Genomic DNA, 23741 nt, shown 5'->3' on the forward strand with positions numbered 1-23741 from the left:
TGGGAATGAAGGGGAAGGGGCGCCAGCGAAAAGCGGAGGCCCTGCCCCGCGCCCGCCCCCGCCCTCCGGCCGTGCGCCCCACCCCCACCCCGCCCCGTGCACCCTGCAGTGGGCTCCGCTTCACTGCCTGGGCGCAGGGCACAAAAGATGGCACCTTCGCGGCCCACCTTCCCCCAGGGGCCCTGGGGATCCGCTCCCTCCAGGCCGACACGAGGCGCTCGCACAGAGGCCGGGCGAGGGGCGCGCTCTCCGGGGGGCTCGGCCCGTCAGCCCTCTTGGAGGTTAGGGACGGAGAGGGCTGTGTGACCCCGGGCGGAGGAGGGGATGTCCTTCCCTCACTGCCCTCGCCCACCCTGAGGCGAGGACATGCAGGATTTCGGGAGAGGCCAGCGTGTGCGCTGAGGCACATGCAGGGTTGTCAGCTTTCCCCGTAAGTCCGCCTGTCCGTGTGTGATGTCGATGGCGGCAGGTGTGTGTCCGAGCGGCCATGGACGCCCGTGAGGGTGTGTCTGTGCCCTGCGCGGGGGGAGAGGGCGCCCGAGCCTGTGCTGTCTGCGGGCCTGGGGTCAGGGCCCCGCGCAGCGCCGCGCGCCTCCGCTGGGGGTCGCGCGCCCGGACGGGTCGGAGGTGCTGCTGCGGGCTGTGCCCGCGCGCTCCGGCTGCAGGCCGGCTGAGCCTTTCCTACTGGGGTCGCCGCTGCCCGCCTCCCTGCGTCGGGGCCTGTGTTAGGACCCATGTGCTTTTATGCCAGGCATTGCCCTGTGGCAGCCTGCATGGGGGTCCCCAAAAGGTAGCCACATCAAATCCCTGGAACCCGCGAATGGGACCTTGTTTGGAAAAAGGGTCTTTGCAGATGTGATTAAGGATCTTGAGATGAGATCATCCTCCATTATGCAGGTGGGCCCTACATCCAGTGACAAGTGTCCTTGTGAGAGGGAGAGTGGAGACAGATGGAAGGTGATGTGACCACATAGTGCCGGCCCCAGGGATGTGTCCCTGAGCCCAGGACTCCCCGGGCAGCCACCAGCGCTGGAAGAGGGGAGGAAGGGCGCTCCCCTGCGCCCTGAAGGAGGCCGGCTCTGCAGATTCCAGACTGGTGGCCTGCGGGGCTGTGAGCGAATAGTGTCTGCTGTGCGAAGGCTCCCAGCTGTCATGTTGCAGCGCCAGGAGCCCGGCGGGCCCCCGTTGCCGTGTCCGGGGTAGCGCAGCCCCTGCCCGGGCCCTTCGCCTAGTTCCCCGGGGAAACGCACCACTGCCCCCTGGTGGCCGCCGCGGGCGGTGCGGGGCCCGGCAGCCCCTCCTCCCAGGCTCAGGGCCGCCCAGGGCTCTGCCCACCCGGCAGGCCCGCAGGCCCGCTGGCTGGAGCCCGACACCACACTGGGGCACTTGAAAACCAGGTTTATTTCTGGTCTTTTTCTCAGAATGTAAAAAAGTGAACGCAAAACAAGGAAGACAAGACAGGAGGTTGGGGGCAAAACAAAGGAGGGAGAAAGGGGAAGAGATGGGAGGGGCGCTCTGGAAAGGGCGATATCCTGATGGCACGGGCGGGGCACACTCACTGCAGCCACACAGGACAAGGGGGCTTCCCCTGAGGGACTCGGGGTGGGGGAACACCAGGCCAATTATTCAAATTCCACCTGGGACCTGAAACCACCAACCTCCTGTCCTGAAGCCAGCTCAGGGCACAGAGGTGGCTGGGGGCTCAGCCTCATCTGTCCCTGAGGTTTTCAGAGTCCTTTAGGGCAGTGGCAAGCGGGGGACGAGGAGGGAGGAGACTGCAGGGTGGCCCTCACTGTCCCTCTGCTGGGCAGCACCAGCCCCAACCTCGGGCCCTCTGGCCCATGGAGTGGTTGTCAGGTGCTGGCTGGGTCTCCAGTGGGCAGGCATGGGGGGGCGCAGTCCTCAGGACCATCTCTTGTGAGAATCCGGGTTTTCCTGGGGAAAGGGCAGTGGGAATGCCCGCCCATTACTGTGCCTCCAGGGTGTCCTCCTTGAGCCTGGGAGGAGGGAAGCTTTCCCAAACCCAAGGCCAGGACTGGGCCCAGCCCAGTGCTAGGCGCTGGGTCTCTATCATGCTGCATTAGGTCTTGGGTGCTGGGCAATCCTGGACCTGCCTCTCCTCAATTCCCATAAATAGATGTGGGCATGGTAAGGGTCTCATAAAAAATGAGTGAAGGCCCTGGGCAGGGTGCCTGGCTGGGTGGACGCCAATGACCATCATCTGGGCGGTGGGTTGGGCCTGGGCTGGGGCAGGGGACAGACACACAGCAAAGGGAGTCTGGCAGTTTATCCCACCTCTGTGGGTAGTCTTCTAGGTGTTGGGGGAGGGTGTGGAACTGGATGAGTGGGCAGACAGACAGACCTCTTGCCCTGGGAGAGGACAGGATGTCCAGAGGACATGGGTGAAGGGAATATAAATAAACACTCCCTGGGAGTCTGGGGGAACATTCAAACCCCCGGATCCAGGTGGCTGCCCCTAATGTCGCTAGCAGCACCAGGGGGTGGGCCTGGGCTCAGGTTCTGGGAGATGGGCCCATACTCAGGAAGCCCCCATCCACCCCATCCCAGGCATAGCCCAGAGTGCACAACCAGAGGTGGCTGGAGGTGGCAATCCTGGTCCCACCTGTACATTGGGCCAGGGTAGGCCCCTGGGGGCTCCTGAAGGTCCGAGAGGGGCTGTGCCTCGTCTTTGCCATGGGCTCCGGTCACAGTGCTGGGGTCTGGGGTTCAAGCCTCGGGCAGCACTAGGACATGTGTCCAAAGGAAGCTATGGGTGGATCGGTGAGGAGGAATGGGGGCCTCTGGCATTGTCCACACCACCGTGGGTGTAGAACAGCCCTTACTGGGGTCCCACAGCCGCCCTCCTGAGGTCCACCCACCCTCCCTGAACTCAAGAGGGGGAGGCTTGCAGCCCAGCCCCCTAGATGGCTCCAAGCCTCTCAGGCATTCCTGGATCCTCCCACTGACCTTGGCTGAGCAGCTGCAGGCTCCGCCCCTCCTCCCGCACCTGCAGGCGCAGCACCTGCTGCAGCACCTCCTGCCGTTGGGCCTCCTGTGCCAGCCCCATCCGCTGCAGCTTCTCCGCGTTCAGCCGAAGCAGTGCCCTACCTGGAGGGAGGGGAAAGGGGTTGAGCCAAGGTCAACATCCAATGGACATCAGGAGCCAAAGCAGAGAGAAAGAAGTGGGGAGGGGGTCACAGACTCAAAGACAGGGAGGAGAGACAGAGAGAGAGAGAAGGGGGGGAGACAGACACAGATCAATTCAGAGAGAGAGGGAGAGACAAGTTAGATAGGGACTGAGCAGAGAAAAGCCAGATGAAAATAAACAGGAGAGACTGGGAGAGACGAGAGATTCTGCAGAGACAGACCTGACGGAGAGGCTGAGTCAGGAGGAAACAGAAAGAAGGTAGCAAGAGAAAGCAGAGGCTCTCTGGACCCCCGTGCCCCCCCAGCCCCAACAGCACCGGTGATGGCATGCTGGGAGAAGGCTTCCACGTAGACGAGGTAGTTGTGGGGACAGTGCTTCTTGAGCCACTTGCAGACGTCCTGCTGACTCCACAGGACCACAGGCCTTGTCAGACCACCCAGGGAGGGACTTGTGTGATACAGGCCACAGTGGTCAGAGTATAGCCGGCCCTGTGGGGGAAAGTGCAGCAGATGCAGTGAAGTGGTGGGGAGCGCAGGGGCTGAGGCTGGTATGTTGGCTAGGTACCTGGGGGGCCTCTGTGCCCGGCTGCTGCAGGAGCTTGACCGGCCGGCCACCAGCTGCCCTCTGACTGCGTGAATCATGCCACGTGAGGCTGGTGCCTGGTGTCCTAGGCAGGTGGCAGGGGATGCTCTCAGCTGACATTGTGTGCTCCAGGAGGGTCCGGCAGAAACTAAAGTGGGCAGTGGCTGTGGAGCAGGGGGGCCTGGTCAGAGTGGTCAGTTGCAAAGCCAAAGGCTCCTCCCCCTGCTCAGCCCATTTCCCATCCACTGAAAAAGGAGCCACTTTCCCAGCTAGGGGCTTCTGACCCCATAAAGGCAGAAGGAAGCACCAAAAGCTGTCTTGGGGATTCCACCTAGCTCAAAGATGAACAAACACCTTTTCCTCTGAGTCCAATGCCCACGCCCTGGGGAGCAGAACAAATTCTGCCTAGATTAGAAAGAGGACATGCTCACCAGGGAGCCCAAGACTGACAGCCAGGGGCGGGGCTATCCTGGGACAGCCCTGACCTCACCCTTGCCCTGGGCTGGCACATGCCACACCAAACCAGGGTGTACACACTGGACATGCCTTCGACACCCTGTGTGGTAGGGAGGCCCCTGGGTGACTGCCTGCCCTTCCTTGTAGACTGAACTGAGGCTCTGCGGCCATGCGTGGAGCTGAGGCTTGGCCCTGTCCAGCTGTGTTCACTGGGAGTGACTCATTGACAAGAAGCCTGGAGGCCGGGCAGCCAACACCCAGGATTCCTCTCCCCACCTCCCACAGGGTCCTGGGCTCAGGACGTTCCCGTGCATGGCAGCTGTGTAGCTGGCTTGGGCAGCTAAGCACAGGAGTGCAGGGTGCAGCCATGTTCTCAGGGACCCATACACTTGTCAAGTTTTAGTTTTACCATCATTTCTGGGCTTGCTGCTGACATGAGTCAGCAGAGGGCAGACACCTGGACAGGCCCCACCCAAAGAGGCGCACAGGTCTTGGCACACAGGCGGTGCCCAGAAACATTGTGAATGAATGAACAGATGGACAGGGCACCCGGGCTTGCCCCCATCTTTACAGCATCCAGGCCCTGACTCAGCAGGCAGGGGCAGTTTCCCAGGCCAAGGCCTTCCCCCAGGAGAGGGAGAGGCCCTCCCTGCCAGCCCCCGGGGAGGGGAGGGGAGGGGAGGGCCGGGCCATGTGCCTGGGCAGGGTCTCAGTAATGGGGGAACCCACATCTTGTTCCTCCTTCCACCTCAAAAGATTCATCTGATTCAGCGCCTCCTCATTCTCGCAACTCCGTGATCAGAACCTAGTTGACTCTAAATTTGAGGTTAGGGTCAGGCGGAGTGTGACCAGTGTGGCTGCCGCCTTGAGGCGGCTTCTAGCACCGTGGGAAGAGGCTGACTCTAAGCCGGCACCCGGGAGGGAACCGGCGCCGGCGGGCCGGGCGGGGGGGCGCGGCGCGGGGCAAACCAGTCGGCCGCCTCCGCCCCCCGCACCTGCCCGGGCCAGCCGGGCCCCGCCCATCTGTTGACCGCGCTCGGTGCGCTATATTCGTTCACACTCGGTCTTCCCCTCCTCCCAACCCCAACGTCATAATTCCAGTAGAAATGGGGCGGGGGTGCCCGAACCTGGCTGCGGCCTCGGCCCCCTCTTGGCCCCAACGTAAGGGCTAGGGTGGGTTTTTTTTTTCTTTCCCCGAGCGAATAAAAGGTGACCTCACGGTGGTGCCAACCTGGGGACAGGAACCCCGGTCAGTCACCTCCCCCAAGCCAAGGGTGCGTTGATCCCCAAGGCCCGAGGCCGCGCCACCTCCCCCGGTCCCCAGAGCAGGACAAAGACACCAGGAACCCCGTTCGCCCAGGACGCGCTCCCCATTCAGCCCGCCGCCGCCGCTCGGAGTCCGCCAAGTCCCACCCGCGTCCCTTTCGGTCCCCAAGGCCCCAGCCCACGATATCCCCCGTCCGGGTCCAGCCCCGCTCACCGTCCACATCCCGGCGCTCTCCGAAGCCGGCGTGCACAGCCCGGGCGCGGCCTCGCGGGGGGCTCAGCTTGGTCCTCAGCTCCGCGAACATGGGGCCCGCGCGCACGCCCCTAGCCGGGCGCAGGGCGGCCCTTGTGGCCGGCGGGGAACGCGCGCCACCGCCCCGCCCCGCCCCGCGCCCCAACCGGTCCCCGCGCCGGGCGAGTCTGCGCGGCGAGGCACCTGCCGCTGAGCCCCGAGCGCCCGGCGCGCTCCGGAAGCTCGGAGGTGTGTCGGCGGCGCGCGGGTCTGCGCACGCGAAGAGTGTCCGCCAGCGCCCGGGGCGGCCGAGCGCACCTGGGCATGGCTCCAAGGGCCAGTGACTGCGCCTGCGGGGGTCCGGGCGTCCCCAGGCGCCTGTGAGGTCGGGAGTAAGGAGAGTCGGCCCGTGTGTGCGTGTGTGTGCCAGAAGGGGGGCACCCTACCGGGTGCTCCTCGGACCTTTTGCCCCTGGGGCCCAGGTCAAAGGCCAGACCAACCACGTCCAATCACTTCTCTCCATTCTCCTACGTCGATTTACTGCTTTAATTTACACAATTTCCAGACTTTTCCATAGGTCTCTCCCTCAAGTGGGCACTTGTTTCCTAGGTGGACAGCCGGGGAACGCTCCCTCCCCTCTGTAGCCCCAGAATCTGACTCAGTGCCCAAGGCTTGGCATTGAAAGGGGCTTGGCTGGCGACAGGGAGGAGAAACTCCAAGGAGGCTGCAGCACGCAGGAGGGATGCTTGCTCCAGGACACCAGCGAGAAGGGCCAGGGTGGGCTGGGGGCTGCCTGGTCCAGCGGGAGGCCAGGCTTCCGACCTGAGTTTTGCCTGTTCTGCCAAGAGCCTAATTGTTCTCCCCAGGTTTGTGTCCGGGCCAGAGAACGCCCCACCGCAGAGTGAGCGAAGGTGCACAGGGACGCGCAGCTGCATGCAGAGTACGGCCAGGCATGTCCGCCTGAAACTTGAGCACAGGGAATGACCTGTACCCACGACCGCCAACACACGCAGTAGAGGCCTGCACGGAAGTCACCCACGTGCGGTGGTCGACCTACCACGTACTGACTAGTTCTCGACATAGGTGCTGCATTTATTTACTTTCCTCAATGCGCTCTGGGCTGCGCTCCTGCCCTCACTGGAATGTTCGGGGCGCGATGGGTGCCGGCGTCTGAGCGCTGAGAGCTAGGGGGCGGCGCCCGCGCCCACGCGGGAGGGGCGCGCGCAGGCTCCGCACCGCCGGCCGCCGTGCAGCCGCGCCGGGGCCAGGGCGCCTCCGCAGGGCAGGGCAGAGCGCGCGGCTGGCGGGCCCAGGCAGGTCCCCCAGGGAAGCGTCGAGAACACGCAGGAAACAGGTGCCCCGCTCGGTTTCCGGGTCCCGCGGGGATGGTTCCGGATGGCGTCACCCGGGAACCTCGCCGGCCCCGCTGCCCCCCGCCCCTGCGCCGCGGCCGGAAACCACGTTTCTGGAACTTCCGCCCGGGAGCCCGAGGTGGGCGGGGCTTCGTGCGGACCGCGCGCTCTGCTTCCGGGGCGCGGATGACGCGGTGCCCGCGACTCCTTCCTGCGGCGGAGAGCCGGACGCCTGCGGTCCTCGGCCCCGGGCTCGAGTCGGCGCCTTCCCTTCCCGTTCGTCGTCGCCATGAACAAGAAGAAGAAGCCGTTCCTGGGCATGCCCGCGCCGCTCGGCTACGTGCCGGGGCTCGGCCGAGGGTGAGCCCTGGGCCCCGGGGGGCGGCGCGCGGGGAGGGCGGGGGCGGCCCGGGCCCGGCCGAACTACCCGACGGCGACGGGGCTGCGCGAGGCGAGGCCGTGTGGCTCCAGCTGGTAGGAGGACCGGTTTCGCGATCAGGACCGACCCCAGTGCGAGCGCCCCCGGCCGCCTGGAGCTGCGCGGCGCCCGAGCCCGCTCTGGCCCCTGCGGGGTCTCGCCCCGCCTGGCAGGTCTGCGGTCGGGGAGCGCGGGCTGCCCTTCCGCCCACGGACCCGCCCGCGCCGAGCGTCACCGGTCCTCTCCGCACCACCCGGGAGATGCCTCTGGCGGCCGCAGGGCCGCCTCCCTCCCGGTGCTGTGCGTGCTCTCACCTGCTCCTTCAGACTCTCAGCTCCCCGAGAGCCGCAGGCCGCGGAGACCGCGTAAATGGTTGGATGAGCAAGCAGCCGTCCTGTCTGTTCCGTTACTCATTAGTTAGGAAAAGTACTGGCTTTCTCTGGTTCGCGGCATTGTGTTAGAACCTGTGGGTACACATAGGCCTCATACTTGCCACTGTTTTTAGAGGACCTGCAGTTGGCTAGAGGAGGTGAGGTAAATGCATAAACTTATAAAGGGTAACATCTAGAACTTGGGCCCAGTGGTCAGGCGACGCTCTGTGGAGTGTTAGCATTTGGACCTAGTTTAGAAGGATGCAGACATGTGGCAGGGTTATAGGCGAAACTGGCATTTTGTGTGTTGGGCAGTTAAGGAAACAGATGAGGCATGGAGGCAGGTGAGGGAATAGCAAGGAGTCCGTGAACACAATGTGTGGTGACGGTAGTAGAGTTCCTGGAAGCGTTGGAGAGGCAGAGCTTCAGAGTTGTGGGGGAGGCTGGAGGCCAGTGGCTCAGTTGGTTCCCAGCCGATGGGAGTCATAGTCTGGGAGGAGGGTTTGGGAGGTAGACTCAGAACTACGGGGCAACAGATGGGATGGAGGAGGAGGGAGAGGGAGGCAAAGCTGATGCCACGGTATCTGCCTTGGTTCCTGGATGGCACTGTTGCCATCAGCCGAAACAGCCCAGAGCAGCCGCAGGGTGGGCACAGAAGAGGAACTCTGATGGGGTTAAGTTGGGTTTAAGGGCCTGTTTGGATGGGAGGGTTTTGGGAATGCAGTCTGGGGCTTCAAAGGAGAATCTCTCCCAAGGAGAGTGTGGTGGCAAAAGCAAGCCTGAGTCACCTTCTCAGGGTGGTTAGAAGGTTTGCTGCCTAAAGAGAACGGACTGGAAATGCATGAGAGCACAGCCATGTGTGGTTTACTGTGACCGGCATCTTTGGAGGTGTTAGGAAAAGAGGCCTTACTAAGTGACGAGTGTGGAGGGAAGAACGCAAGAACAAGGTAAATGGGTGTCTTGGGGTCTCCTGCAGCGCCACTGGCTTCACCACCCGGTCAGACATTGGGCCTGCCCGGGATGCCAATGATCCTGTGGATGACCGCCATGCGCCTCCGGGCAAGAGGACCGTCGGGGACCAGATGAAGAAAAGCCAGGCTGCGGATGACGATGATGAGGATCTGAATGACACCAACTACGACGAGGTGACTCGTGGTCTCCTGGCCAGTCTCCAGAAGGCTGAGCCGCTTCTTAGTCCTGTGTGCTGTTGGCACCTGTGATGGGTGGCTTGGCATGGCTGCTACATTTCCTGTTTCACCTATTCGTGGGGTTTCTGTACCATAGTGTGATAGGAGGGTAGGACAAATGAAAAGATTTGTTGTCTCTTCAAAAGAGATGTTCTTGCAGCTGTTACAATCACTGCATTAGGTTTTGTCTTGGCCAGTGGTGGGGGGGTGTACTTTTTTCATATTATAAAAGAAAGTTTACTTAGCGAGTTACAAAGGAGCATTTGAGATCTTGCTTCCTGGCTTATGTCTTCAGTTTGACTCAAATAAACTCATACAAATTTTTTTAAAAAGTTACAGAGGTAGTAGAAGTGAGCAGCTGGGCTGCGTAGACTCAGGAAACAAGTTACAGAAGCAGAAGGAGGGTCCTCGGAACTCAGGAGAGTATGTTGAAGATTCCAGTGGCTGTGCTCTGGGGGGTGCGAGCCTTGGCCGGTGGAAATGTGAAGTGGAGTTGGTGGTGGCGTTTGCTCCTTTGCTTTAGTGCCCACCCTCTTTGTTCCTAGTGCTTGGTCCATTGAAGCCTGCTTCAGATCGTTCTAACAGGTAGCGGTTTTCCTCAGAGGAGACGATTTTTAAAATTTAGTTTTGAAATAATTTAAAAATTACAGGGAACTTGCAAGAGTAATGTGGAGAATTCCTGCATACTGTTCACAGGCTTCTCCTCACCTCCCGTGACCTTAGTACAGTTATTGAACCAGGAGGCAGCGCTGACACAGCACTCTGAACTCATCTACAGGCGTTAACTCCAGTTTCCCGCCTGTGTCCTTACAGTCCAGGACGTGGTCCAGACCCTTGTTGCATTTGCTCCCTGAGTCTCCTCTGGGGAGGACAAGTCCTCCACCTCCTGCTCTTGACCGCCTTGAGTTTGTCTGATTGCAGAGTATTGTGCGGCAAGGATTTGCAACTGGACGTGTTCTGTTTCTGCGGGTGGGGTTTCGTGGGAGGAGACGCTGACCCCAGGTGTGTTTCTGGTTCTCAGTTTAATGGCTATGCGGGGAGCCTCTTCTCAAGTGGGCCATATGAGAAGGATGATGAAGAAGCCGATGCCATTTACGCAGCGCTGGACAAACGGATGGACGAGCGGCGGAAGGAACGGCGGTGAGGCCAACTGTTGCCCTTCACGGTCTTTTGTCAAACCTCTACTTTTATTTTTTACTTTTTTTTTTTTTTTTTTACTATGTCTTTATTGATTTCAGAGAGAGAAAGGAGAATGAGAGAGAGAAACATCAATGATGAGAGAGTCATTGATGGGCTGCCTCCTGTACGACCCTGCTGGGGATCGAGCTCGCAACCTGGGCATGTGCCCTGACCGGGAATTGAACCGTGATCTCCAGGATCCTAGGTTGACGCTCAACCACTGAGCCACGCCGTCCGGGCATTTTATCCAACTTTTTAAAAAAAGTTTTATTTTGTCTTAATTCAGCCTTGGAGAAAAATTGCAAGAATAGTATGTGTGTCTGCTCCGCTTTGAGCCCCTGGGTCTTGTCTGTGTCAGCAGCACCTGGATAAACTGTGGGCTGAGGACTACAGTGCAGAGCTTACGAGCTCCACCTTGGCTTCCAGAACCCTGCAGAATTGGGGGGATTATCCTGACTACATGTCAGGGTTACTGTCTTTGGGATGCGCGTAGTGATGTTGATTAATGTATGTTGAGTAATTGGAAATTATCTCTGTAAGTTCTTTATATTTTTAATTTAAAAAATGCATTCTGCCTTGGCCAGTTTGCTCAGTGGTTAGAGCACTGGCCTGCGTACTAAAGGGTCCCGGGTTCAATTCTGGCCGAGGGCACATACCTCAGTTGCAGGCTCCATCCCCAACCCCAGTCTGGCACATGCAAGAGGCAGCCAACCGATGTGTCTCTCTCACGTTGATGTGTCATCTCTCTCTCTCTGTTTCCCTTCTACTGTCTCTGAAAAACAATGGAAAAATATCCTCAGGTGAGGATTAATTTTTTTAAAAAGCATTTATTTATTTATTTATTTACTTTTTTATTTTACTTTTTAAATGTATCTTTATTGTTGAGAGTATTACAGGTATACCATTTTCCCCTGCAACTGATCCCCTCCACTTTGCTCCCACTCCCTCCACAGGCCTTCACCCCGTTATTGACTGTGTCCATGGGTTATGCATATATGCATATAACTTCTTTGGTTAATCCCTTCCCACCCTCCACCCCCCCTTCCCTCTTTCCTCTGAAATATGATTGTCTGTTGCATGCGTCAATGTCTCTGGATCTATTTAGTTTGTCAGATTCTTTTGTTCATTAGCTTCTTCTAAAAGAAGACCCTTCAACTTTTCCTGTAGTGCTGGTCTGGTGGTGATGAACTCCTTTAGCTTTTTCTGTGAAGCTCTTTATCTGACCTTCAGTTCTAAATGATAGCTTGATTGTAGTTCTGTTTTTCATCACTTTGAATATTTCTTGCCACTCCTTTCTGGCCTGCAAGGTTTCTGTTGAGAAATCAGCTGAGAGTCGTATGGGTGCTCCCTTGTAGGTAAATAATTGCTTTTCTCTTACTGCTTTTAAGATTCTCTCTTTGTCTTTAACCTTTGCCATTTTAATTATGATGTGTCTTGCTGTGAGCCTCTTTGGGTTCCTCTTGTTTGGGACCCTCTGTGCTTCCTGGACTTGAAAGTCGATTTCTTTCCCCAGGTAGGGGAAGTTTTCTGTAATTATTTTTTCAAATAGGTTTTCAGTTCCTTGGTCTCTTTCTGCCTCTTCTGGCACCCCAATAATACGAATGTTGGGCCTCTTGAAGTTGTCCCAGAGGCTCCTTATACTATTTTCATATTTCTGGATTCTTTTTTCTTTTTGTTCTTCTGGTTGGGTGTTTTTTGTTTCCTCATGTTCCAAATTGCTGATTTGATTCTCAGTGTCCTCTACTCCACTGTTGATTCCCTGTAAATTATTCTTCATTCCAGTTCCTGAACCCTTCATATCAAATTGGTATTTTATTATGTTATCGATTTTCTCAGTTATTTCCCTAACCATTTGCTTAAACATCTTTATAACCAAAATTCTGAATTCTCTGTCTGTTAGCTTGCTTGGATCTATTTCATTTAGTTCCTCTTCTAGAGATTTCTTCTGTTCTTTCCTTTGTGACATGTTTCTTTGCCTCTGCATTTTGGCTGCTTCCAGGTGTTTGTTTCTATGTATTAGGTAGAGCTGCTAGGTCTCCTGGAATTTGTAGAGTGGCTTTGTGTAGTAGGTGTCCTGTAGGGTCCAGTGGCTCAGCCTCTGCAGTCACCTGAGCTGGGCCTTCTAGGTGCTCCCCTGTGTGTTCTGTGTGCACTGTTCTGTTGTAGTTGAGCCTTGGTTGCTGTTGGCATCACTGGGAGGAATTGACCTCCAGGCCAGTTGGCTGTGAGGACCAGCTGCAACTACAACCAAAGAGCTGCTGTGCTGGAGGCACCCCTATGGAGCAGGATTTACTTCAATGGAGCTTTGGTGTTCACCAAGTGCACCCCTTGAGTGTGTCACTCGTGGATGTGGTAGGGTTGTAATCCAGTGTGGTTGAGTCTGACCACCAGGTGCACTGTCTCTGGGGCCTCCAGAGAGGTGCAAAGTGAGCCTCTGCCAGTGCCTTGCCCAGGGCCACCCAGCATGAGCTACACAGCAAACCGTAGTTGGCTGCTCCTTGTGCTGGGCTTGGAGGTGTCCAGGAGAGGCCAACCTGTAAGCCAATGCAGGCTGCCACTAGTGCCATGCCTGGGGTCACTTATCAAGCCGTATGGGGCCCGCTGCTGCTTGTTTGAGAGATTCTAGGAAAGTCCTAAGCATGAGGCTGGAGAGGCCACTTGCACAGAAAAGCCCCTGGAAATGGCCTGGGTGAGCCTGCAGGTGGGGAGGGGCGGGGCCTCCAGGAATCAGGGGCGGGGCCAAAGGTGCGAGTCAGGCGCTGGTGATTCAAGTATGGTGCCCGCCTGCCGGCTGTGTGCGGGGAGGACTCGGCAAAGGAGCAATGGCCTCCACCAGCTCCTCTGCCTGGGAGGAAGCCACCCCTCCACCCCTCCACCCCTCGCCTGGACTTCAGGCAGGTTAATTCCTCCCGAGTGTCCCAGGTCCTTTCAGGCTGCCGCCCAGCCCTGGGCTCCAAGGGAGTGCGCCTGAGTGAGTCCGTGCGCGGGCCCCTGAAGAGGAGCTGCTGGGGCTCCCACAGCCTCCGCGACCCTCAGTGACAGTCCCCGCTTGTTTCACAGCCCGGGGTTGTGGGGCGTCTCTTCTCGGCCTGGAGCCCTGGGCTGGGGGCCTGCTGTGGGGCTGGGACCCCTCCCTCCTCCGGGAAACCTCCGCCACTGAGATTCCCTTCCGGGTTTCAACCTGGGCACGGGGTGTGGGCCCAGGGCCACGTCTCTGCGATTCAGCCCCGATCCGCCCATGTCTGCGCCCCTCCTACCAGTCTTGATGCTTCTTCAGCTCCCTGGTTGCAGGGCTTCTGTTCAGCCAGATCTCAGGAGGCTCTGAGTGATGGTGGTTCTGTATTTTAGTTGTAATTTTGATGTAGTTGCGGGAGGCAGTGGGTGCAGCTGTTACCTATGCTGCCATCTCGTTTTTCCTGGGCAGCGGTTCTTCTAAAAAAGCATTTTTATTATAGGACATTAGAACAATAAGGTTAAGCATAGGTAAGAGAGTGACATTTATTCATAAACCCAGAAAGTGACAGTTGACATTTTGGTTCACTTTCCTCTTTCTGTTGCTTGTTACACATGCAATTTTGTAACTTCCCAAAATACGTATAGCATTTTTAATATTTTCACGATCATTTTAGAAGAATGAAACTGTCCTTTTTATTAAATTGATATGCACAAACATAGTAATTAAGTGCACAAGGTTAGCATATTAAAGATTTGATTCCAACTTTCTGGAAGTCATTTATTAAAAAGCTGAGCCACATGGATACTTATGGAAAATTGTATTAAGTGGTCTTAGAAAAGTGGTTGGCTTTTCAGAACTTCATTATGAAGGTTTCAAACAAGTAGAGAAGTGCAGCAAATACGCTCGTCCTGTGGAGTCGCAGCACTGGTCCCAATTGGCACATTGCCTTCTCTTCCCGTGCAGGTGGTCTTCGCTGGGCCACTCAGGGTCAGTTCACCCTCAGTGTTCAGCAGGCTGTCTTCCACATGGACCAGCACCTTTGTTCCGCCCAGCAGCATGTACCTGAACCTGAGAGCCGGGCCATACCCGTATTCCCTGCTTGTCCCAAGAACATGGCAGAGCTGTTTTCCTCCGAAACTAACGTATAGTCAGGCCAGTTCCCATGTCCTGTCTCCTAAGTCTCCCCCTACCTCTGCCTGAAGATAGTTTTTCCATTTCTTTTCAGCAAGAGTGGAAGGGAGAGAGAGAGGAGAGAAACATTGATAGGTTGCCTCCTGTATGCACCTCTACCGGGGCCAAGGATCGAGCCTGCAACCAAGATATATGCCCTTGACTGGAATCAAACCTGAGACCCTTCAGTCTGCAGGCTGATGCTCCTAACCACTGAGCCAAACCGGCTAGGGCATGACATTGGCTTTTTGAAGAGATCAGATCAGTCATTTTGTAGAAAGGCTTGTCCTTTAACCTGTCCTGCTCTCTATTCTTGTGGAGCAGACACTGGAGTCCAAGGACTGACTTACACCAGGTGGAGCATTTTTTTTTAAATATGTTTTTATTACTGATTTTCAGAGGGGGAGGGAGAGAGAAACATTGATGAGAAAGAAACATGGATTGGTTGCTTCCTGCATGCTCCCTACTGGGGATCTAGCCTGCAACCCAGGCATGTGCCCTGTCTGGGAATCAAACTGGGGATCAATCTGTGCATGGGACAATGCCCAGCCAACTGAGCCACACAGTCCAGGTGCAGCATCCTTCGCCAGGACACGTGATAGGTACACCTGTGCATTGCTCTGTCAGGCCGTGGCGACTGACACTGCAGCTCATGGAGAGGGTTTCTTTCAGACACACCGTTTGTCACAGTACATTCAGACTCCTACCTACAGATATCTTTCTTTTACCTTATAGAGGAAAGTATGAATCTCAGTGTTAGGAAGTTTTAGCTGCTTGGTTCCCGTCAACTCGTTTGCCAAACTTGGTTGATACTTTGTTACAGTGCTTATTACTCTGTGTTCAAATATAACCTCAGATTTCTTCCCAGTTTCTGGACCGGGTCCCCAATCAGCAGTAGCCCAGGAACTCTCTGTTCCTGGAGCCCAGCTGTACAGGGATGGTGCAGACCACTGTTCCTAGTCAGTGGAGCAGGGAGGCTGGCAAGGGCTTACTGTTTATGTTAGGTGGAGAAGAGGAAGGGCAGCTGGGCATTCATAGGATGGCCCTGCCTTTGTGATTTTGTAGAATTTTAAAGCAGCAAATATACTTGTGTTCAAATGCAAGTATTTATGTCAGAATAAGACAGCTTGTTTTTATTTTGGTGCATTTCTGCATGTTTTCATTTGGTAGATAATTGAGTTGTAATCTTTGATGATTTAATTAAGTATGATAAAATGATTTTGTTTCAGAACGGACATCCAGCATTTGTAATGTGTGCACACATTTTACTTCCTAGGGAGCAAAGGGAGAAAGAAGAAATTGAGAAATACCGTATGGAACGCCCCAAAATCCAACAGCAGTTCTCAGATCTCAAAGTAAGAAGGGGTGGCACCCAACTGCCTTCAGAGAGCCAGCCTGCTCTGGGTGGAACTGATGAGACTTCTCTAACTTTGCTCTTCATTTCACTCAGATGGTAGAAGATCCCTGCTTTAGTCTGTTTAATTGTATGTCTGTGTGCAAAAAGCCTCCCTCCCCCTCCCCCACCAAAAAAGGTGGGACAAATGTGGGTATTTTCTTTGTGACTTTAACTCTGTTTATACATTAGGTTTTCTAAACTGTATCTTCTGGGCTTTGACAGAACAGTTTACATGTGAGTGATGTCGAGCAGACCAGCAAATTGATTTTTGTAAATGAAATAGATAACCATTTCTGTATCAAAGTCCTTTCTACATATGATGATCTGGAGGCTGGGGCTAGGGAGAGCATATGAAATTCTGCCAGAGAATTAATGATTGGGGGCTGGTGTTTCCAGAGGAAGTTGGCAGAAGTCACAGAGGAAGAGTGGCTGAGCATCCCTGAGGTTGGCGACGCCAGAAACAAGCGCCAGCGGAACCCGCGCTACGAGAAGCTGACCCCTGTTCCCGACAGCTTCTTTGCCAAACATTTGCAGACTGGAGAGAACCATACTTCAGTGGATCCCCGACAAACTGTGAGGATCTGAAAAGAAGGGGATGGGCCTTGTTTAGTCTGGTTACGGTTAGATAGGTGTGGGGGGTGGTACTGGGGATGTTGGACCTGCTGCTTCCACAGTTCAGGCTCTGCTGCCACCAAGTCTGTCTGCACAACCACACATGTCCGGAAGTGCCTCAGAGAGAAGGTTCTTCTAGCATCTTATTCCTTCTCTCCTTAGCAATTTGGAGGTCTTAACACACCCTATCCTGGTGGACTGAACACTCCATACCCAGGTGGAATGACACCTGGATTGATGACACCTGGCACAGGTGAGCTAGACATGAGGAAGATTGGCCAAGCGAGGAACACATTGATGGACATGAGGCTGAGCCAGGTGAGAGTTCGTGTCATGTAACATCTCCTACGGATGATATTTTGAAATTTTTGTTTCCTGATTATAAAACTAATACATTTTTGTGGAAAGTTCATCTTTTGAAGTGTTTTGTCACAAGATAAGCAGACCTCAGTGCTGTACCATCCCTGTCCTGTTACACAGAGGGGCAGAATTCTGTATTCAGGCTTCTGGGTGCTCCACCTGCAGGGCGTGCACAGGTGTGCTGTGCTCAGTGCCAGCTGCCAAGGACTGCCCTGGCGTGTGGACTGTTGATGAGGCTTGGTGTCCACCTCTCTTTACCTGAAATGCAATGGATGTATTTTTTCCCTTCATGCCTACAATGGTGATGGCCCTTAGGGGGCACACATTCTGTTCAGTGCTCTGGAAGGAAGACCCAGGGGAAGTGAAACCCTTTCTTATTAGGACATGCATGTCAGAAACCAGGGAGGAAAGTACTTTCAGATTTGATTACATGTAAATATAAAGCTTGCACAACAGCACTGTAAAGTCAAAGAAACCAACAGATTGAGTGAGCGACTCATCATGCACATGACAGCTGGTGGCAGAGCAGTGTGTGTGATCTCCCTTTGTGTTGGAGAGAGGCATACCCTCCCCCCCGGATGCCCAGGGAACAAGGTGGGTGCACTGAGGCTTCCTGGAAAGTCCTTCTAAGGATCAATTTCACACACACTTAGAAGTAGAGAAAGTAGTGTTGTGAACTCTTCAACCAATGCAGTGGACACTTACATTTTAATTGATCTCTTATTGTATTCTTGAACTTCTTATGGTGAGCAAAGATTTTATAAAAACTGGTTGCTTCCACCTTTTGACTCTTGTGAATGGCGTTGCTGTGAGCCTTGTGTACTAATAGCTATTTGAGTCTCTGCTTTCAGTTCTTTTGAGTATAAATGCAGAAGTAGAATTGCTGGATTGTATGGTGGTTCTGTGTTCTATGTTCTGTTGCCCACAGTGGCTGCACCATTTAGACCAGCACTGCAAAGAGGTTTCAGTTTCTCCACATCGCTGACATTTGTTACTTATTTTTAAGACAGGAAGGGAGGGAGAGAGAGTCACGCGGGTTTGTTGTTCCACTACTCGATCCATTCATTGGTTGTTTCCTGACCAGGGATTGAACTCGCAGCCTTGGGGTTCAGGGATGATGCTCTGAACTGCCCGGCTGGGGCCTGTCTTCTTTTCCTTCTACGTGTCCATTTTCACCCAAGGGCATGCTTTCTTTACTCATCGAATATTACAGTGAGAGGAAGGGGGAGAGAAACAATGATCAGTTGCCTCCCATACGCCCTGGCGGAAGACTGAGCCTCGACCTGGGTACGTGCCCTGACCGGGAATTGAACCCTGACCTTTCTGGGTCATGGGTCAGCACTCAACCACGGAGCCACACAGCCCAGGCTGTTTTCATTTTTTAATAACTGCTGTCCTCAAGGGTGTGAAGTAGTATCTCATTGTATTTGCATTTCCCTGAAGTAATGTTGAACATCTTTTCATGTGCTTATTTGGTCATTTATATATTTTCCTGGAGAAATGTCTATTCAAGTTCTTTGCTTATTTTTTAGGACTTTTTTCTTAAGGAGCAGTTTTAGATTTACAGCAAAATTGAGAAGCAGGTACAGAGGTTTTCCACACACCCCGTTACCTGCCCCCATACACAATCCCCCATTATCAACTTCCCCGTCAGATGGTACATTTGTTACAGTCGATGAATCTGTATTTACACATTGACACCCAAACCCATGGTTTACATTAGGGTTAACTCCTGGCATTACATGTTCTCTGGATTTAGTGTCAGAGTAGTTTTACTGCCCTAAATATTTTCTGTGCTCCACTCACTCATCCCCTCTCCCTCCAACCTCTGGTCTGTTGACTGTCTCCATAGTTTTTATTTTCCCAGATGCCACATAGTTGGAACCATACAGTGTGTAGCCTTTTCTATTTGGCTTCTCAGTAACAGGCATTTAAGTTTCCTCCATGTATTCCGTCACCAAAAGGACTTCTTTGAGAAAAAGAAAGGATTGCAATCGGTACGTAAAGTGAGACCTTGCAGACATCCGCAAGAAGCAGCAGGAAAACCCTTTCCAGGGAGCAAGAGGAAGTGAGGAGGGCTCTGCAGCCACAGAGGCAGGGCTCCTCTGTTGTGAACGGACTTCCTGGGGGCTCTCATGGCCAATCAGGGGTGTGAGCTCCTCCCAAGGCCCTCCTGACACCTGTCCAGGGCAGTCTCTGTCATGCATTGTGACAGTTCAGGTGTCTGTTCTTTGAATCCTGTGTTGGCTGTCCTGGGTCTTTGCCCTCCTACCATATAATCTTTAGAATCAGTTTGTCAGTACTCACAAAGCAACCTGCTGGGTTCTGAGTGGGTTGCATTGAACCTGCAGGTCAAGTTGGGAACCACTGACGCCCTGACGACACTGTCTTCCTGTCTGTGAACGTGGGGCATCGCCATTGACTTAGTTCTTCTTTGGTTCCATTCATCAGAGTTTTGTACTTTTCCGCACAGAGATCTTATGTGTATTTGTTAGATTACATACACGCTAGTGTTTTACATTTCGGTGCTAATATAAATGGTATTGTGTTTTCATTTTATTTTTATTTTTTAAATATGTTTTTATTGATTTCAGAGAGAGAAAGGGAGAGGAAGAGAGAGATAGAAACATCACTGATGAGAGAGACACTGATCGGCTGCCTCCTGAATGCCCCTACTGGGGATCAAGCCCGCAACCTGGGCATGTGCCCTGACCGGGAATCTGACCGAAACCTCATTCATAGATTGATACTCAACCACTGAGCCACACTGGCCCGGACTCCGCTGGGACTTTTATGCTTTCACTTTTTTAATATAAATCTTTGTTCTGTATGGATGAAATTTGTTTGTCATCATCACAAACTTGTTTAAGTGAAGGTGGTTTCCTACTTCTAAAGTTTCTGAATCCACTGGCAAGGCAGGACTGTGGGAGGGGTGTCAGGGCCCCTCTAACCAGCGTGGCATGTCTTGCAGGTATCTGACTCTGTGAGTGGGCAGACTGTGGTCGATCCCAAAGGCTATCTAACAGATTTAAATTCCATGATCCCGACCCATGGAGGGGACATCAAGTGAGTGCTCCGAGGAACCAGGGGTGGGCTGAGACACAGGTTGCCTAGAATGTTTGGATTTTTTTTGAAAGATACGCAGCCAAAACAAGCGTGGGTATTCTCAGAAACATGGTGGAGTAGTTGGTTTTTCCATTTAAATACATTTTTGTCCATTTCTCGTGGACAGACATATACTCAGTGCTGGTCTGCATGGCTGCTGAGCAGACTGGGAACCACTGACTAGGGCTGCGAGCTGGGTCTCACTTGGGCTTCAGCTCTCACAGGAGTGTGTGTGTCAATGCCATGTGCCTCTCTCTGGGCCTGGGCATACCTCGAGGAGTGGAGGCCTAACCTGTGCCTCCTTGCCCTGTAGTGACATCAAAAAGGCCCGACTGCTCCTGAAGTCTGTTCGGGAGACAAACCCTCACCACCCCCCAGCCTGGATCGCATCTGCCCGCCTGGAGGAAGTCACCGGAAAGCTTCAAGTTGCTCGGAACCTCATCATGAAGGGAACAGAGATGTGCCCCAAGGTGAGGCACATGGGGGGCCCAGGGGACCCTCTGTATCATGCAGGACTCCTGTGGGGTATACTTGGGTTAGAGTAAAGCTGTCTGTCTGTTGAAGTTGAAACTACAGACAGTAGGACAGGTGAGGGTGAAGAGGTGAAAAGTGGGTGAGGGGTTTTTCCTGCTTGTCTTCACCTGGAGCGAAGGCCCGTCCACCATTAGTTTAATGGCAAGATAACCTTAGCTGGAAAGAGCAAAATTGCCCCCCCCATGTAAAAACCCTAAAGATTAATGCTAATCTTAAGAGAATATTCCACTTTTTTTTGGAGGTGGAGTGATTAGACAAGCTTTAAAATGTCCAATGAGACCCTCTAGGTGACCCTGCAGTATTGTGCAGACTGGATGCCTTTGACACGGGACATGCCCTGTGTGTACTTATCCCAGACTCTCGTGTAAATGAGAGCTTCCCAGGCAAACTTGGGGCCCCTGCCTATCTGTCTCCTCTGGGTCTGGATGGCCCCTTACTCTGCAGGGTGCTGTGCTCCTCTCACGGGTGTTGCCTTCCCTTCACTCCAACAGGTGTGCAACAGCCACAGTCCCAAGTGTTGGCGGGACAAGGGGTCCAAGAGATGACTTTTTGTTTGATTATAAAACCTGGATCTGAGGAGCCAGCCCTGTGTCCCGAGGCTGTGTGCATGTTTTGGGGGCTGCGCTCCATTGGTGCTGCCAGCTTGCATGTACATGTGCTGCTCTTTCTGTTTGCCCCACAGAGTGAAGATGTCTGGTTAGAAGCAGCGAGATTACAGCCTGGGGACACTGCCAAGGCCGTGGTGGCCCAAGCTGTCCGTCATCTCCCACAGTCTGTTAGGATTTACATCAGAGCAGCAGAGCTGGAAACGGACATTCGTGCCAAGAAACGGGTTCTTAGGAAAGGTGAGCCTCCATGGAGGTACTGCCAGGAGCTATGTCCTGGGCTGTTTTCTGCATGAGGGAGAGGTTGCCTTCTCCACACCTGGTGCCTGAGCCCCTGGGGAGCAGCTTCCCCTTGGCTGTGCTCAGGTATTGGTGGGAGTGGTTAAAGAATGGGTGACGTTTTCCAGGCCTTTTTCTGGCTGAGTTACCTCTGCCTTTGCATCCTCTGTGGGCGGAGTTTCCACCTGGCTGAGATGCTCAGGCACAGATCCCACGCCTGCCTTTTCCTGCTGTGCGACCTGCAGTGAGCTGGGTGGTCATGCTGGGATAGGCTTTCCTCCTCTGCAAGGTGGGGACAGTGCCCATTCAGAACCGGCTTCTGGGGGCCGGTGGGGTGGCGTGTGTGGGGGCGAGTGCGCGGCTCCCGGAGGCCAGGAGCTGAGTCTAACAGGTAGAAGCGGCCACAGCAGAGCTGTGTTAGATGAACTCCTTTTGTCTCATGGGACTCCTGCCAGTCAGCAGGTGGCCCTGACTGGTGCTGTAAACCAGGTAGCGGGGCCAATGGGTGCGCCACCTTTAGCAGTTTGAGTGCCAGGGAAACTGACTCCACCCAGGATTTGCTGTGGAGATGCAGCTTTGTAGGCATTGTTCCTTCCTGAGGAATTGACACACAGTAGTTTTTCCTTCACCACAGTAGTGGTGGGCGATGCTTTTGATATTTGTTCCAGAGCAGATGCTAGTTGGGGGTCAATCAGAGTGAGCCTGAATTTGTAGCACAGGTAGCATAAGGTGTATTTTTGGCAGTGGGGGCAGCTTTCAGTGAGTGGTTCCCAACTCTTGTGTTTAAGACGTGTGTTTAAGTGATACAGTAGAGGTGTGTGATGTCAGGCCTGCAGGTGTTATCACCTACAGTTTCTGACTCTTTACCATCTGTGGTTTTTTAAATTTTTTATTTTTTTAAAGTATGTCTTTATTGATTTCAGAGAGAGAGAGGAATTTTTTTTTTTTCTTTTAATATGTCTTTGTTGATTTCAGAAGGAGGAAGGGAGAGAGAAACATCAATGATGAGAGAGTCATTGATCAGCTGCTTCCTGCATGCCTCCACACTGGGAATTGAGCCACAACCTGGGCATGTGCCCTGACCGGGAATCAAACCATGATCTCCTGGATCGTAGGTTGATGCTCAGCCACTAAGCCACACCGGCTGGGCTACTGGCTGTGTTTGTTAAGAGGCCAGGTGGCATCCACCTTGTGTGTGACCCTGACTGCAGGTGTGTGTCATACTCTCAACTATTTTCCTCTCACGTCTGCTTCCCCCCTCCCACTGCTTTTTAGAGAGGGTGGAAGGGAGGGAGGGGGAGAGACAGAGAGAGACACATCAATTAGTTGCCTCCCACACGAGCCCTAACCAGGTCTGGAAATCGAACCCATGTCCCTTCGGTGTGTAGGCCGACTCTGTAACCACTGAGCCACACTGGCCAGGGTTCATGTCTGCTTGCTTAATTGCAGCCTCACTACCCATCAAATGCTCAGAGCCAGTCTCTTCAAAATGGGGCCAGGCCCGGCTGGTGTGGCTCAGTGGTTGAATGTCGACCTATGAACAAGGAGATTACGGTTGGATTCTGGGTCAGGGCGCGTGCCCAGGTTGTGCGCTTGATCCCCAGTAGAGGGCTTGCAGAAGGCAGCCAATCAATGACTCTGTCTCATCATTGATGTTTCTCTCTCTCCCCCCCTTCCTCTCTCTGAAATCAATAAAAAAACATTAAAAAAACACACACACAAAACCAGGGCCAGGAGCAGAAGCTTAGCACCTTTTTTGGTTTATAGAAATGAGCTTCCTACCTTTTTTTAGCCAGGAAACTACTTCTCTAATGACAAACACATTGAACCAGGCAGTTAGCATTATTTACTTAGGAAAGCTCTCCTGCACTTCCCCTGCCACAGCATGATGAATGGTTCACCACAGATAACCTGGGCTTGTTTCCAGTTGGCTTCAGATGTGGAGAAGGAGAGGCCCAGAGGAGCCTTTACTGGGACTGGGCTGTCCCAGACCTGGAGGAGCGCCGGCCTGAGCCATGCTCAGGTGGAAAGAACTTGGAATCCCCAGGTGGCCTGGTGCTGGTCCCTGCGCCCATTTTTTGAGGGGTTCCCGAATCAGCTTTTATTTCCAGGTGCCTGGGAAAGCTGGTGCTGCCTCCCTGTGCTCTTGATGAGCACTTGACAGCCACCACTTGAAAGATCTGATTTTTGAAAAGTAGGATGGTGCCATCAGTGACTCAAGACTGTGTAGGCTCCAGTCTCTGGCACGTGAACTCTGCCAGGAGAACCTCAGCTTCCGCTGCCGGCCAGGGACTCACAGCTGGCTGAGCAACCCTGGGCATGGTGCTCGACTTCCAGGCTGCAGTGTCTTCCTTTGTAAGAGCTTGTGGGTCTGCAAGCCTTGTGCTCTCAGGTGTGCCTTGGCTGCTTCCTGGTGTGAAGCACTCCATCGCTCTGCCAATAGTGCACTCACATAAAGTGGGGTCGTTTTCCCCGAGAGCATGACCTCTGGCCCGTGGAGTGTGGCAACCTGCAGCAGGCCCAGAGGAGAGGG

The 23741-nt window shown here is 54.1% G+C and overlaps 2 protein-coding genes across 4 annotated transcripts in view; one reads left to right on the plus strand and one right to left on the minus strand.

The window, feature by feature from the left end:
- Window positions 1-2133: 2133 nt before the first annotated feature.
- On the minus strand, window positions 2134-5825 carry SAMD10 (sterile alpha motif domain containing 10). Of its 2 annotated transcripts, XM_016203188.2 has the most exons (5): window positions 5667-5825; window positions 3713-3894; window positions 3465-3636; window positions 2968-3108; window positions 2134-2767 (listed from the first exon to the last, which is right to left on the minus strand). In XM_016203188.2, exons 1-5 carry the CDS (start codon window positions 5755-5757, stop codon window positions 2745-2747), a joined length of 609 nt encoding a protein of 202 aa, XP_016058674.1. In that variant the 5' UTR covers window positions 5758-5825; the 3' UTR covers window positions 2134-2744. The 2 variants fall into 2 exon arrangements, with proteins under 2 accessions (XP_016058674.1, XP_087675381.1); XM_087819255.1 differs by lacking the exon at window positions 2134-2767 and having other exon boundaries at window positions 3063-3636.
- A 1398-nt stretch (window positions 5826-7223) lies between these two features.
- Window positions 7224-23741, plus strand: part of PRPF6 (pre-mRNA processing factor 6) — a 32671-nt gene continuing 16153 nt past the window's right edge. For both annotated transcript variants that reach the window (XM_016202101.2, XM_016202110.2), the window contains exons 1-9: window positions 7224-7396; window positions 8802-8970; window positions 10034-10152; window positions 15594-15672; window positions 16110-16286; window positions 16488-16643; window positions 19657-19751; window positions 20104-20260; window positions 21007-21169. In XM_016202101.2, the coding sequence (XP_016057587.1) occupies window positions 7326-7396; window positions 8802-8970; window positions 10034-10152; window positions 15594-15672; window positions 16110-16286; window positions 16488-16643; window positions 19657-19751; window positions 20104-20260; window positions 21007-21169 (1186 nt within the window). In that variant the 5' untranslated portion in view covers window positions 7224-7325. The remainder of the gene's footprint in view (window positions 7397-8801; window positions 8971-10033; window positions 10153-15593; window positions 15673-16109; window positions 16287-16487; window positions 16644-19656; window positions 19752-20103; window positions 20261-21006; window positions 21170-23741) is intronic.

The sequence above is a fragment of the Miniopterus natalensis genome, chromosome 7, assembly GCF_054644295.1.
Source record: "Miniopterus natalensis isolate mMinNat1 chromosome 7, mMinNat1.hap1, whole genome shotgun sequence".
NCBI classification, from domain to species: Eukaryota; Metazoa; Chordata; class Mammalia; order Chiroptera; family Miniopteridae; genus Miniopterus; species Miniopterus natalensis.